This window comes from Dendropsophus ebraccatus, chromosome 6, assembly GCF_027789765.1.
Source record: "Dendropsophus ebraccatus isolate aDenEbr1 chromosome 6, aDenEbr1.pat, whole genome shotgun sequence".
NCBI classification, from domain to species: domain Eukaryota; kingdom Metazoa; phylum Chordata; class Amphibia; order Anura; family Hylidae; genus Dendropsophus; species Dendropsophus ebraccatus.
Genome location: NC_091459.1, coordinates 112,252,607 through 112,265,577, shown reverse-complemented (window position 1 = coordinate 112,265,577; position 12,971 = coordinate 112,252,607). Strand labels below are relative to the sequence as shown.

The 12,971-nt window shown below is 43.4% G+C and overlaps 1 protein-coding gene across 2 annotated transcripts; it reads left to right on the top strand.

Annotated features, from left to right (window-relative positions):
- The first annotated feature begins 2,942 nt into the window (after nt 1-2,942).
- On the top strand, nt 2,943-7,068 carry LOC138795004 (alpha-1,4-N-acetylglucosaminyltransferase-like). Of its 2 annotated transcripts, none has more exons than XM_069973944.1 (3): nt 2,943-2,977; nt 4,320-4,885; nt 5,522-7,068. In XM_069973944.1, the coding sequence occupies exons 2-3, from the start codon at nt 4,352-4,354 to the stop codon at nt 6,113-6,115; spliced, it is 1,128 nt and encodes a 375-aa protein (XP_069830045.1). In that variant the 5' UTR covers nt 2,943-2,977; nt 4,320-4,351; the 3' UTR covers nt 6,116-7,068. The 2 variants fall into 2 exon arrangements, with proteins under 2 accessions (XP_069830045.1, XP_069830044.1); XM_069973943.1 differs by lacking the exon at nt 2,943-2,977 and adding an exon at nt 3,714-3,722.
- Nucleotides 7,069-12,971: the final 5,903 nt, after the last annotated feature.

Sequence of the window (12,971 nt, the reverse complement as noted above, 5' to 3'; positions counted from 1 at the left end):
TATAATCATAGCCGTCCCACGTATATCGCAGTGAAGGCAGACAAAACGTCCCTTACTGTCCACCTTGGAAGCGTGGCAGACAAATGGGATCCGTCGGTGCACCAAAACACTGACTCCCCTAGCATGCGTGGAGTATGTTGAGTGAAATGCACACTGGACCCAGGGTTTCTGAAGCAGTCAAACATCCTCCTTGGTCAAGTGTGTCTCCGATAAACATATTATCGCTGGTTGAAATTGTTGGAGAATATAGCACACCTTTTCGTGGCATCTTTTAGCCCTCTAATATTCCACGCAACTACAGACACAGTTATCGGTGACACAGCCATGACATAACAGTAAGGAAATATAGACGTACATACTGATTCCTCATAATGTAATTCCCTCCCCCTCCCACACGGCACCGGTATTGGAGATTGTCCGCAACTGCGCGGAGAAAAACATAGAAAAAGAAAAATTACAGAAAAGATAGGAAAACAGCAAAGACGGGATTCCCTTTCCAGAGAATCAGTGAGGCTTTAGAAAAAACTCTGAGCCCTTTGCAAATCAAACAGATCATGCCGATGTAAAATACCATGACCAGATCCCACCTCCCGCCTCGCATAAGATAAGCATACTGAATGAGTCCCCGTGGCAAAACTGAAGAATATCATAACCTGGAAGGTTAGGCAGGCAGCTTAAACAAAGTATAACTTCTGTTCCAACTATAGAAAGAGGCAAACTGTTAGTAGCCGGATAGGGAGCTTCACCCCTCCTGTCTAAGATTGCGCTCATTGCGATCCATCCAATGCAGGGCTTCTTTGGGAGAGTCAAAAATATGTGTAGTTCCCAGTGCAACAACTCTCAGCTTTGCAGGATAAATTGTGGAGTAGGGGACTTGCAGCGCCCTCAGACGTCGCCGTATATCCACAAACTGTGCCCTACGTTTTTGGACCTCAGCGGAGAAATCAGGGTATACGGCAATTTTTGCTCCTGCTATGGTTAGGTCAGCATGGTCTCTGGCAAGACGGAGTATGGTATCCCGGTCCCGGAAGTGGAGAATGCGCATGATGACAGGGCGTGGGGGGGCCCCTGGCGGAGGAGCTCGGAACGGCACTCTGTGTGCCCTTTCAATGGCAAAGAGACTGGACAGTTTATCAGGTCCCATTTTGTCTTTAAACCAGGATTCGAAATACGTGACAGCATCCTTGCCCTCAGCCTTTTCAGGGACCCCCAGCAAACGCACATTATTGCGTCTCAGTCTGTTCTCCAAGTCGTCAGACTTATTAATAAGTAGGGACACATTATGCACAACTCTCTTTAGGTCACGCTTCACTGGCTGTAGTTGGTCCTCCAGCTCACTGACCCGTCCCTCTACTTCACAAATACGCTCCTTCACTTTCCTCATGTCTTGCCGCACAAGATTAACATCTTCCTTCACACTCCCTATATGTGTGTGCAGGGAGGCACTGACCTGTGTTAGGGCGGCATACACATCTTTAATGGTGGGGTTATCAGCCGGAGGTGGAAGCTGTGTGGCAGGCATGGTTCCCCACACTTGCGGCGCTGCCTGTCTCTCCAGACCTGTGGTGCTCTGACCGGGCTCATTCTCCTCCCCGCCATCTCGCCCGGTGTCCACCTCTTGTTGTGAGGAGTCAGAGTCCCCGTCCTGCGGATCCTCGCCTGCCCACTCCTCCGTGCTGGTGAGGTTGCGACTGCTGGCAGCTGGTCCCTTGGTGCCGCGTGTTCACCCGGCGCCATCTTGCTTTCGCAGTGTAGCGGCGCCGCCGCTCTTCTCTTTAGTCCCCCGTCTCTGTCCGAGCACCATAGTCATTTTTCGGGGTGCTATGTGGGTTGCAGCAGATATTAAGCACCCCACCAGTTGTTTTCTGCTGTTGTAGCGCCACGGGGAAGATGCTAATCAGGAGATGGGATGCGGGAGCTCTGGGTCACTGCTGCTGCTCACATCGCGCTCAGGCCACGCCTGGGTAATCTTGCTGCCTTTAAATGCTGCTGACCTAGGTAAAAAGAGTCAAGACACAAGAAGTCCTGGCCTTATGTGTGCGTCTGTGCAAGGTGGTCATTTGATTGACAGCCCTGCCCAGCACACATTTGTCTCCCAGTCTGTGAACTGCAGGTGTTGGAGCAGAAACACTTTCATAGACCAGAAGAAACAGGTTGGAGTCTGTGTGGGGGAGGGGACAGACTTTTACCATTGGTTGGGCACTAAAAAAGGATCTGCACACAGAGGGAATGGCAATACAGACTGAGACTCAGCTCATTGGCCCTTGGCATGTGTATTGGTGCGTGAGAGATGTAGCCTGTTCAGCTTTCCCTAACAGGCTATGTCATTTGATGAGTACAACCCCGTGAGAGTGAATGGCAAATAGGTGAGCAGAGCTGCAGGATGTGGTGAAAATCTCCAGACAGTGGCCAAAGAGGTAGCTCTAATTTTATGTGAACTTTTTTTTTTTTTTTAACATGAGATGACAGGTACATTTTAAGACCCCTTCTTCTGTGCTAACTTTGCTCCTGCAGATATACTATTATACAACTGAACAGATCGGTTAAAGAGAATAACGGAGGCGGGAGATTCCTACTGTCTTTGGGCTCAAAATCCAACCTCTGCTATATTACATTAAAGGTACTATGTGCAAAAGTAATGTATAATGTGGCAATTTATGTATATTTGATGTGTAGTGTCTCACCAGTCACGCTGGGGGCTGGGCCAAAGCCACCCTACCCCATAATAAAGATTTGCATGATTACCCTCTCGGCCCAATGACACTTTGGATGTTGGTCACATTGTCGAGAACTCCCTGATTCTTTTCTTGGTGCTCATTATGCTAATGAGCAGTGATAAGATTTGATGTTACTCTGTTCATGCAACTCCCATTAATTTCTGTCAAAGTTATGTAAACTTAAAAAAACAGCTCATGTTGTTGTTTTTAGATATAGATGAGAGCTCCAGAGGTCTGGGCAACAAACTCTGCAGACACACGTAAGTAGATTTCTATAGATAAGGTGGCTGTTTTGAGCATTTCTGCTTGCGCTTTTGTGGTAAAACCTGAGAAAAACCTGAGAAAAACCTGAGAAAACTGGAGCAAGAAAATCCATCTAAACACACACAGAAATCTGCAATTGTTATATGTGTCCAGGTGGAATTGAGATTTAATAATAATCTGTAGGTCGTGCCTACAAAGAACATTGGATACATTAACACCAATCATCTTAATTGATCCAATGCTGCCCAGCAATTACAGTAAGTGAAATGCAAATGTAATGCTTTAAGGCCATTTTTTTTTCCATTGGAGAATGTGTTTCTTTCACGTAGAAGTGGCGACAGGACGGGTTAAACCAGGTTCGGCCTAACCCCGAAAAGGAAAATGTCAGATTTGGTGGACTAACACAGAATCTGAGAATGAGAATTGGATTTCTGACAACTATCTGTTGTTGCAGGTTGAAAAGAAATCTTGGTATTGCTCTGGGAAACATATAATTTGGCGTTGAGGGAGAGACTGAAGGGGTTACATTTCTCATCCTCCGCACAGCATGTTTTGACACCTGAGGCTGTTTCTGCTCCACCACACCTAGATTATCAACATTAAAAATGCTAAGTAGATTTCCATAAACATAATTTATTACCAACTGAGACAGACTGTTAGTGTTATGGGTGTAACTGATGATATAAAACCTGTCAGGCATATCCGGCTTTTTCTTCTTATTCATGTAGTGACATTCAGAAGGTATGATTTTTTGCCTTTACTTTTATATTTTTTACGTCTTCTGGCTAGTTTATTGTATTCTCCATTTCTAAAACCATTTTGTATCTAATGGTGTAAAATGCTTACATTCAGTAGACCTGTGCTTACATTCAAGCATACATATCTTTAAAATCATAGTGTGATATCCTGATAGCAGCAATTCTATCACCTTACTGTATTTCAGACTGTAGAATTGTCTTTGGCACTATACGGTGATAAAGGTATATTATGTGGATAAAAGATGAAAAAGCCTCTCTAAAAATGGCAAGCAGGAGGAGCCATGGACAGGCCATTATGTTGATTACATCCATAATACATTTATTTTACTGTCTGTTCATTACAGCTCTGTCTTGCAATAATACACAGTTCCCTGTGCCAAGACAGTTCCCTGTAGTTGAACACAATGCAGAGTTGTTAAGGGGAATCAGTATAAAACTAAATCCTGGCCAAAGCAGATAACCATATTTAGTTGTATACTGTATGTATTGAAAAGGTCAACTTTCTACACAACATAATGGGAACTATATAAAATATATTGCCTGTTTATTTATTTATTTGTTTCCTTTTTTCTTTTTTTAGCTTCCATAGTTGGTCCATGGGGTGCTACAGCAATGTTGAGGAAATTGAAAATATTGCTGCTCATAATATTGCTGCTCATAATATTGGTCTTTGGCCTTCTTAAAACATCTCTTAAAAAGAAGCACAAGTATCTTAAAGAACTATTAGTTTCTGGAAGCTTGGGCTCCTATTCTTCACTTGCAGAGGACACCATTATTAAAGATGACATCTTATTTGTTATGGGGACAAACACCATATCACATGGATCAGACAGTGCCTCAACCTCTCGACCAATTAGTCCATACACCGTTCTAAACCAAGGAAATGGTATACTATTTGTGGAGACCACTGAGAAAAGGAATCCATCTTCCTTGGTCTTATGTGCAATAGAGTCCGCAGCCCGAGTGTATCCTGACAGACCAGTCGCCTTCTTCATAAAAGGACTGAATGATATCACAACAGAAGAGGAGGAAAATAGAACTCGAATATCCTTTCCAACTTTATCATCATACAAAAACATCTACTTCTTCCCACTGAGAATGGAAGAATTGTTTATGTACACACCACTTATCACTTGGTATAAAAGAGTAAGTATCAAGATTATAATGGGCTCCTATTTTCAGTTTTTTTTCCAAAAATAAAACCTAGCTTCATTTTGAACCTTTTCTGGAGTAGGCTTGAAATACAAGGCCCTACCCCAAAAATTTGCCCTAGTTAAAGTATGGAGGCCTTACTGAAGAGGGGGACGTATATAGTGTCGGGGAAAGAACTACAGAGGGGGAGAAAGGTATACATTTTTGTGGGCTTACTGCAGGGGGAGTGTATTCAGTATCAGGGAAGTACTACCGAGGGAGGATGAAGGAATACAGTATGGAGGCTTAAGTACATAGGAACTGTAGTATAGAAGCCTAACAACAGTGGGACATATAGTATGGAAGCTAACTACCATATGGAGTGGGACAACAGAGTAGGGGCATACTGTGATTTTCTGAAAGAAAAAAAAAAAGACCTAATCTGAAAATAAGCCCGAGCCCTGTCTTATTTTTGCAGAAACATGGTAGCACCCATCACTAACTAGGATAAGGACTCTACCACACCCACGTGTTCTGCATCTATGGAATATATATGTCATGAAGTACACTTTTTTAGAAGCTCAGTGAAGGAATTATGTTCTTTTTTTCCCCAAAAAACATAACATTTGTCATTTCTTTTAATATTTCTAGGTTCTGCCCAGGTGGGAACGCTTCTGGACACACGTCAGCTCAGACGCCTGCAGGTTTGCCATGATGTGGAAGTATGGAGGCATTTACATGGATACTGATGTCATCTCACTCCATCCTGTTCCAACAAATAATTTTATAGCAGCCGAGTCCTTTAAATTTACCAGTAGTAGTGTTTTTGGTCTCTCTCCATTTCACAGCTTGACCTGGGAATTCATGCAAAACTTTGTAGAGAACTACAGGGGAAATTATTGGGGATATCAAGGGCCAAGACTTTTCACACGTGTGATGCGTAGATTGTGTGGAAATCTGAAGTTTAAGTCTGTGGATGATAATGTGACCTGTGGGAATGTGTCTTATCTTCATCCTGAACGATTTTATCCTATTGTGTCTTCATCTTGGAAAATATATTTCAAGGTGTGGCAGAATTTACCAACATTTAACAAATCTTATGGTCTCCACTTCTGGAACTATAGGAATAATGAACAGGAAACCATGGTGCCTGGGAGTAACACTCTGGTGGAGCATCTTTATCAACAACATTGTCCATCCACTTATGGATCCATATTGAAGAAAAAAGTCCCATCAGGTGTCTGAAGTTAGAGTTGAAGAAAATTTAGGTTCCAGTGACCACGAGTGTTTATGGTTTGATGTACAAACTGACTGCTTGCAATCCCATACTACAACAAGAGTATTGGATTTTAGGAAGACAGATTTTAAGAAAATGGGAGAGTATTTAGATAAAAAATTAAGAGGGTGGGATAAAGCATCGAAAGTGAGCGCTCAGTGGGCAGCATTAAAAAAATGACATAATAAAGGCAACTAGACTACATGTACAAGAAGTTAGCAAAAGTAAAAGGTAAAGGAATCCATTATGGTTTACCAGAGAGGTTAAGGCCATTGTAAAGGGAAAAAAGGCAGCCTACAGGAAGTATAAAGAAACTGGAAATGTAACTGACAGAGAGACGTATAAATTTATACAGAAGGAGGCAAAGCAGATTATAAATGCTGCTAAAGCCTCAAAAGAATAAGAAATGGCAAAATCTGTTAAGGAGGGGAATAAAACCTTCTTCAGATGTATAAGTGACAAGAAGAAGAAAAGAATGGCTGCAGCATTACTAAAATAAGTAATGGGGAGAATACGTTTATTGATGGAGATAAGGCGGTCGCTGACTATTTGAATAGTTACTTTTGCTCAGTGTTTTCACAAGGAGGCCTTCACAATCAGAGGCTGGTTGGGCACAGCATTGGCTCCAGTTATATGGGTTCAGATCCAGTATTTTCAGAGGCTGAAGTTGCAGTGAAACTTATTTGTTTACCCGGGCTAAACATATATCTATAGTAAGATAATAAGAATGGAAATAGTAAAAGGGCAGACTAGATGGACCCAGTGGTCTTTTTTTGCCGACAATCTTCTATGTTTCTATGTTTCCATCTAAGTAAATCTTCATTTACTGTTGGGATATATGCAGATAATTTCCTTTTATTGTAATGTCATGGAATGTGTATACAATATACTTTTAGGGTACAAACCCACTTGACGTATTTGCTGCGTGAATCAGTCTTAAAAATAAGCAGGCAAAACGCAGGTTAGCTTTATACAATTGTTCTGCGTTAAAATACGCAATTGCGTATTTTTGAAGGGTGAAGATACATGCGTTTTTCTCACAGGTTGTTAACAACTGATGCTTTGCTAACAACAAGCTTCACGCTTCAAAAATACGCAATTGCGTATTTTAACACAGAACAATTGTATAAAGCTAACCTGCATTTTGCCTGCTTATTTTTAAGACTGATTCACGCAGCAAATACGTCAAGTGGGTTTGTACCCTTAATAGTGTTCCTGAAGCATTTGAAAAGGCAAAGAATTTTGGATAAGATGCTAACAACAGTAAATATATAATAACAACTATTTCTTCCAACTGCTTCATTTCGAGTAATTATTGTATGTTTCACTTTATAAGATGCACTTTAACCCCTTAAGGACAGAGCCTGAAATGGCCTTAATGACAGAGACAAATTTTATGAATATGACCAGTGTCACTTTATTCATTAATAACTTTGGGATGCTTTTACCTATCCGGCTGATTCTGAGATTGTTTTCTCGTGACATATTGTACTTTTCATTTCTGGTAAATTGGAGTCGATACTCATAACGAATCTTTATGAAAAAAAACCAAATAACGTGAAAAAATGTGAAAAAATGCATTTTTCCAACTTTTAAACTTTTTTGCTTATACAGAAAGTGGTTATACCACATAAATTATATATTAAATAGCATTAGCAACATGTCTACTTTATGTTGGCGGCATTTATTAAACGATCTTTAATTTTTTTAGACAATAGGAAGCTTAAAACATTAGCAGCAAATTTCCAAATTTTCAGTAAAATTTCAAAATCAGATATTTTTAGGGACCTGTTCAGGTTTAAAGTGTATTTGAGGGGCCTGTATGTTAGAAAGCCCCACAAAGCACCCCATTTCAAAAACTGCACCCCCCACACTCTGCAAAAGCATATCCAGAAAGTTTTTTAACCCTTTAGGGGAGTCAAAGAAATAAAAGCTAAGTGTGTAGGAAATTAGAAAATTTTAATTTTCTGTGCAGAGATTTTATTGTAATCCAATATTTTTCATAATTATAAACCTATTACCAGAGAAATGCATTCCAATATTGATTGCTCAGTTTCTGCAGTTTATAGAAATACCCCATATGTGGCCCTATTGCACATCGCAACCACAAGCCTCAGATATAAAGGAGCGCCTAGTGAATTTCAACGCCTCCGTTATATTTGGTCATTTTTGACCGTACCACTTCAGGTTGGCAGAGGCTCTGGGGTGCCAAAACCTAAAAAACACACCTAAAGGGACACCATTTAGAAAGCTACACCCCTCAAGGAATGTAACAAGGGATGCGGTGAGCATCTGGACCCCACAGGTGCTTCACAGATTTTCCGAACAATATGGCGTGAAAAAAGAAAAAATTATTCTTTACAGTAAAACATTGTTCTAGCCTTCAATTTTTCATTTTCTTAAAGGGATAAGAGGAAAAAAAAGACACAAAATGTGTAGCGCAGTTTCTCCCGAGTACGGAAATACCCCACATGTGGCGATAAAGCGCCAAGGGGGCGCAGGACGAGCCTCCAAAGGGAAGAAGCGCCAATTGGCTTTTGGAAGCTGAATTTCACTGGAAAGGATTTCAAGGGCCATGTTGCATTTACAGAGCCCTCGTGCTGCCAAAACACTGGAAACCCCCCACAAGTGACCCCATTCTGGAAACTACACCCCTCAAGGAATTTAACAAGGGGTTCAGTGAGCATATGGACCCCACTGGTGACGGGCACAAATGTGGAACAATGTGACGTGAAAGGGAATATTTTCATTTTTTCACTTTCATGGCACAAATGTGCCCGTCATCAAGGGGTCAATATCCTCACTGCACCCCTTGTTAGATTCCTTGAGGGGTGTTGTTTCATGAATAGGGTCACTTGTGGGGGGTTTCCAGTGTTTTGGCAGCACAAGGGCTCTGTAAATGCGACATGGCGTTCATCATCCATTCTAGCCAAATCCAACCTCCAAAATCCAAATGGCGCTCCTTCCCTTTGGAGGCTTGCCCTGCGCCCACATGGCGCTTTATGTCCACATGTGGGGTATTTACGGACTCAGGGGGAATTGCTCTACACATTTTGTTTTTTTTCCCCTCTTTTAACCCCTCTTGAAAATGATAAATTCAAGGCTAAACCAACATTATAGTGTAAAAAAATGTAATATTTCATTTTCACGCCACATTGTTCCACATTTGTGCCCGGCACCAGTGGGGTTGATATGCTTACTACACCCCTTGTTACATTCCCTGAGGGGTGTAATTTCCATAATGGTGTCACTTGTGGGGGGGGTTTAACTGTCTTGGCAACACAGGGGCCTTTTGAATGCAACATGGCCCCTCGAAATCCATTTCATCCAAATCCAGCCTTCAAAAACCAAATGGTGCTCCTTCCCTTCGGAGGCTTACCCTGCACCCGCATGGCGCTTTATGTCCACATGTGGGGTATTTCCGTACTCAGGGGAAATTGCGATACACATTTAGTGTTTTTTTTATCTTTTAGCCCCTTGTGAAAATGAAAAAATCATGACAAGATTAATGATTTAGAGTAAATCATCAAATTTACACTAAATGTTGGTCTAGCCTTGATTTTTTCCATTTCCACAAGGGGTTAAAAAAGAAAATGAACGCAAAACGTGTAGGGTAGTTTCCCCTGAGTACGAAAATACCCCACATGTGGATATAATGTGCCATATGGGCACAGGGCAAGCCACCAAAGGGACAGAGCGCCATTTAGAGGCTGGAATGAAGGATGGAGGCCATGTCGCAATTACAAAGCTCCTGTGCTGCCAGGACAGTAGAAACCCCTGACAAGTGAGCCATTCTGGAAACTACACCCCATAAGGAAACTAACAAGGGGTGCAGAGACCATATGGACCCTACTGGTGACGGGCACTTACGTAGAACATATGCCGAGAACATAAAAAATACAATTTTTTTCATTTTCACGTCCCAAATGTGGCCGTCACCAGGGGGCCATATCCTCAATGCACCCCTTGTTAGATTCTTTATGGGGTGTAGTTTTCAGAATGGGGTCACTTGTGGGGGGTTTCTACTGTCCTGGCAGCACAGAGGCTTTGTAATTGCATCATGGCAAGTCTCTAATGGGAATGGCGGCCATACCTATTTAGCTGGGGAAAAGGGACAATTATTAATTTATTTGGTGGTATTAGGCCAATTATTGGTTTATAAGGTTGAAAATGACAGGTGTCCATCAAACTCAATCTGTGTTGATCCAGAGGAAGGCAAAAAATCCTCGTGAGGCAGACGACAGTAGCCTCATCACAGGGGAAAAATTCCTTCCTGACTCCATAATGGCGATAAGAATAATCCCCGGATCAACGTGACCCCTGAAATAGGAATAAGGGACAGAATTTAGAAAATGTAGAACCCCAATGACATGTAGTACGCCTTAAAGCAATCCTGTATGCAGAGGCCGGGGGGATCAGGACAGGTGTCACACTGGAAAATGGTGTCCTTCCTGATCCCCCTGTTAAGCTACACTCTGCACTTCTTCTGGGGTCTCCCGTTCTCCAGTGTGGGGGACGTCACCTGGAAAATGTTGTCCTGGTGCGATATATCCAGAAGCGCTGGGTCCGTTCCATGGCTGCTAAATATTAGGGCGCTATTACTACTTCTGATATGTTCGGATCGTGCCGCAAGCTACAGTAGCTCGGGCAGCGAGGGACCAGAAGAGGGGGTGCTGGTATAAAATTTATCCTCGTACAGGTGGTAACCTTTATCCAGCAGTAGGAAGATCAGTTCCCGGACGATCTTCCCACTTGTTACGAGGATGGGGGTGGAGGGGGCATCTGGGGCTGGATTCGGGTGTCCCTTCCTACATACACTCTAAGGGTACGTGCACACTGCGGAATCGCGACAGATAACCCTTCGTGCATTCCACAGCTGGCACCCACCAGCGCAGTGATGCAGGCGCACGTCTCCATCCGTGTCATAGACTCCATTCTATGCACGGGCGGATTCCGCTCTCCGTCCAACGTGTTCATTCTTTGGATGGACGATGGAATCCGCCCATGCATAGATTGGAGTCTATGACACGGGTGGAGACGCGTGCCTGCATCAGTCCGCCGGCGGGTGCCAACTGCGGAATGCACAAAGGGTTATCCTTCGCCATTCCACAGTGTGCACGTACCCTAAATCTGTAAGTGTACCCTGAGGTACTCTCACAGAGTTTGGAGAATTTCACGCCATACCTCTTATCTCTTTTTGGGACGGTACTGGCGGAAAAGACGTGTCTGGGGGCAGCGTACGCTACGCTACCCCCAGACACGTCACTGGATGATGAGGATGATGAGGATGAATGGAGGAAAGAAGGATCCCCCCATTCATCCTCACTGGCTGTTTCGGTGTCGGAGGCAATAATAATGTATCCCTTTGACACCGAAAACACCCTGGGGGCCATCTTTATACGGGGGTTGGTATATGGGGTATGTAGTGGTGTAGTGTCAAACTTTATTCAATGTAGTGTGGTGTAATGTAGTGGTTTTTACGTGTTTTTTCACAGTAAGTATAAAAAAAAAACCTACGCCAACAAAGGAGTTGCTAATAAATGCCGCACTTATCAGCAGACCGTGGCAGTAGAATATAGAAAAAAAACACCCTACGCCAAAAAGGAGGAGTTGCTGATTAGCAGCGCATTTTCGTGCGATGCTGATCAACACTCAGCGGCGATAGGGTGCGGAAAATAGGAAAAAAAAATTTGGGAAAAAAACAACTTTTTCTACATTCTGAACATCCCTGTAGCTGCTGATAAGTGTATTACACATATCAGCCGCTAGAGGCAGCAGAGCGCCAAATCAGGAAAAAGACGAGGCTGGAGCCGAAAAAAGCCGATGGGGACCGCCGGAAATAGCCGAAGACCCGACAGAAAGACGGAGGACGCCGCAAACCCGGAAGACGCCGATCAGGACCCCGGGACAGGTGAGTAATGTACAAATACCTGCTCTGGACCCCTCAGCTACCTAGCTGAGGGGTCCAGAGCAGGTATTTACTATTTTTGTGGACTCTGATCGCCGTGCCACCGGTCCGTTCACGGCGATCGGGCCGGTGGCACCGTGACCACCATTACTTTTTACAGTAATGGCGGTCGGTGCCATCCTCGGACAGCACCGACCGCCATTTTTTCCGGGTCATCGGGTCACCGATGACCCGGAAAGGTTCCGGTCACCGCTATTGGCTGATCTGAATTGATCAGCCAATAGCGGCGATCGTAAGCATGGGGGGTTTAACCACCCCCCATGCCGAGAAGCTAAGATGGCCTGCTATGATTTATAGCAGGCCATCTTCCTCGATCGCTGTGTGCGAACACACAGCGATCGGGGAAACATAGGGCGTAAATTTACGCCCTGATGCGTTAAGTACCAGGGCGCGAGGGCGTAAATTTACGCCCAATATCGTTAAGGGGTTAAGCAATAAAATACCTTACTAAAAGTGACTGGGTCCTTTCTGTTCTCCTGCTGGACAACGATCAAATAGATCAGCGTCGTCCAGGAAAGGAATCTGGATGTGATGTGTATGATGTCCAGGTTCCCAAATGTAGAAGCCCCATCTGAGAACTTACTCAGAAGTGGAGATGAAGGACCTGCAGGACCTTCAGTGATGTCACAATTATGTGATTAGCCACATGAAGAATGTACAGTCCAGATTCCGATACTGAAGGCAGGGACAATTAGTATTCAAATTTCTGTGTGTGTTTGTGTGTCTATCTCTGTATCTACATATCTACAGATCTGTTTATGTATAGGGATGTAGCCGATGGGTGTGTGTCTGTGGGTATGTTTATGCAGAAAAGCTTCGTGTGAGTGTCTGTATGTAGTGAAGCTGTTTGTATATGA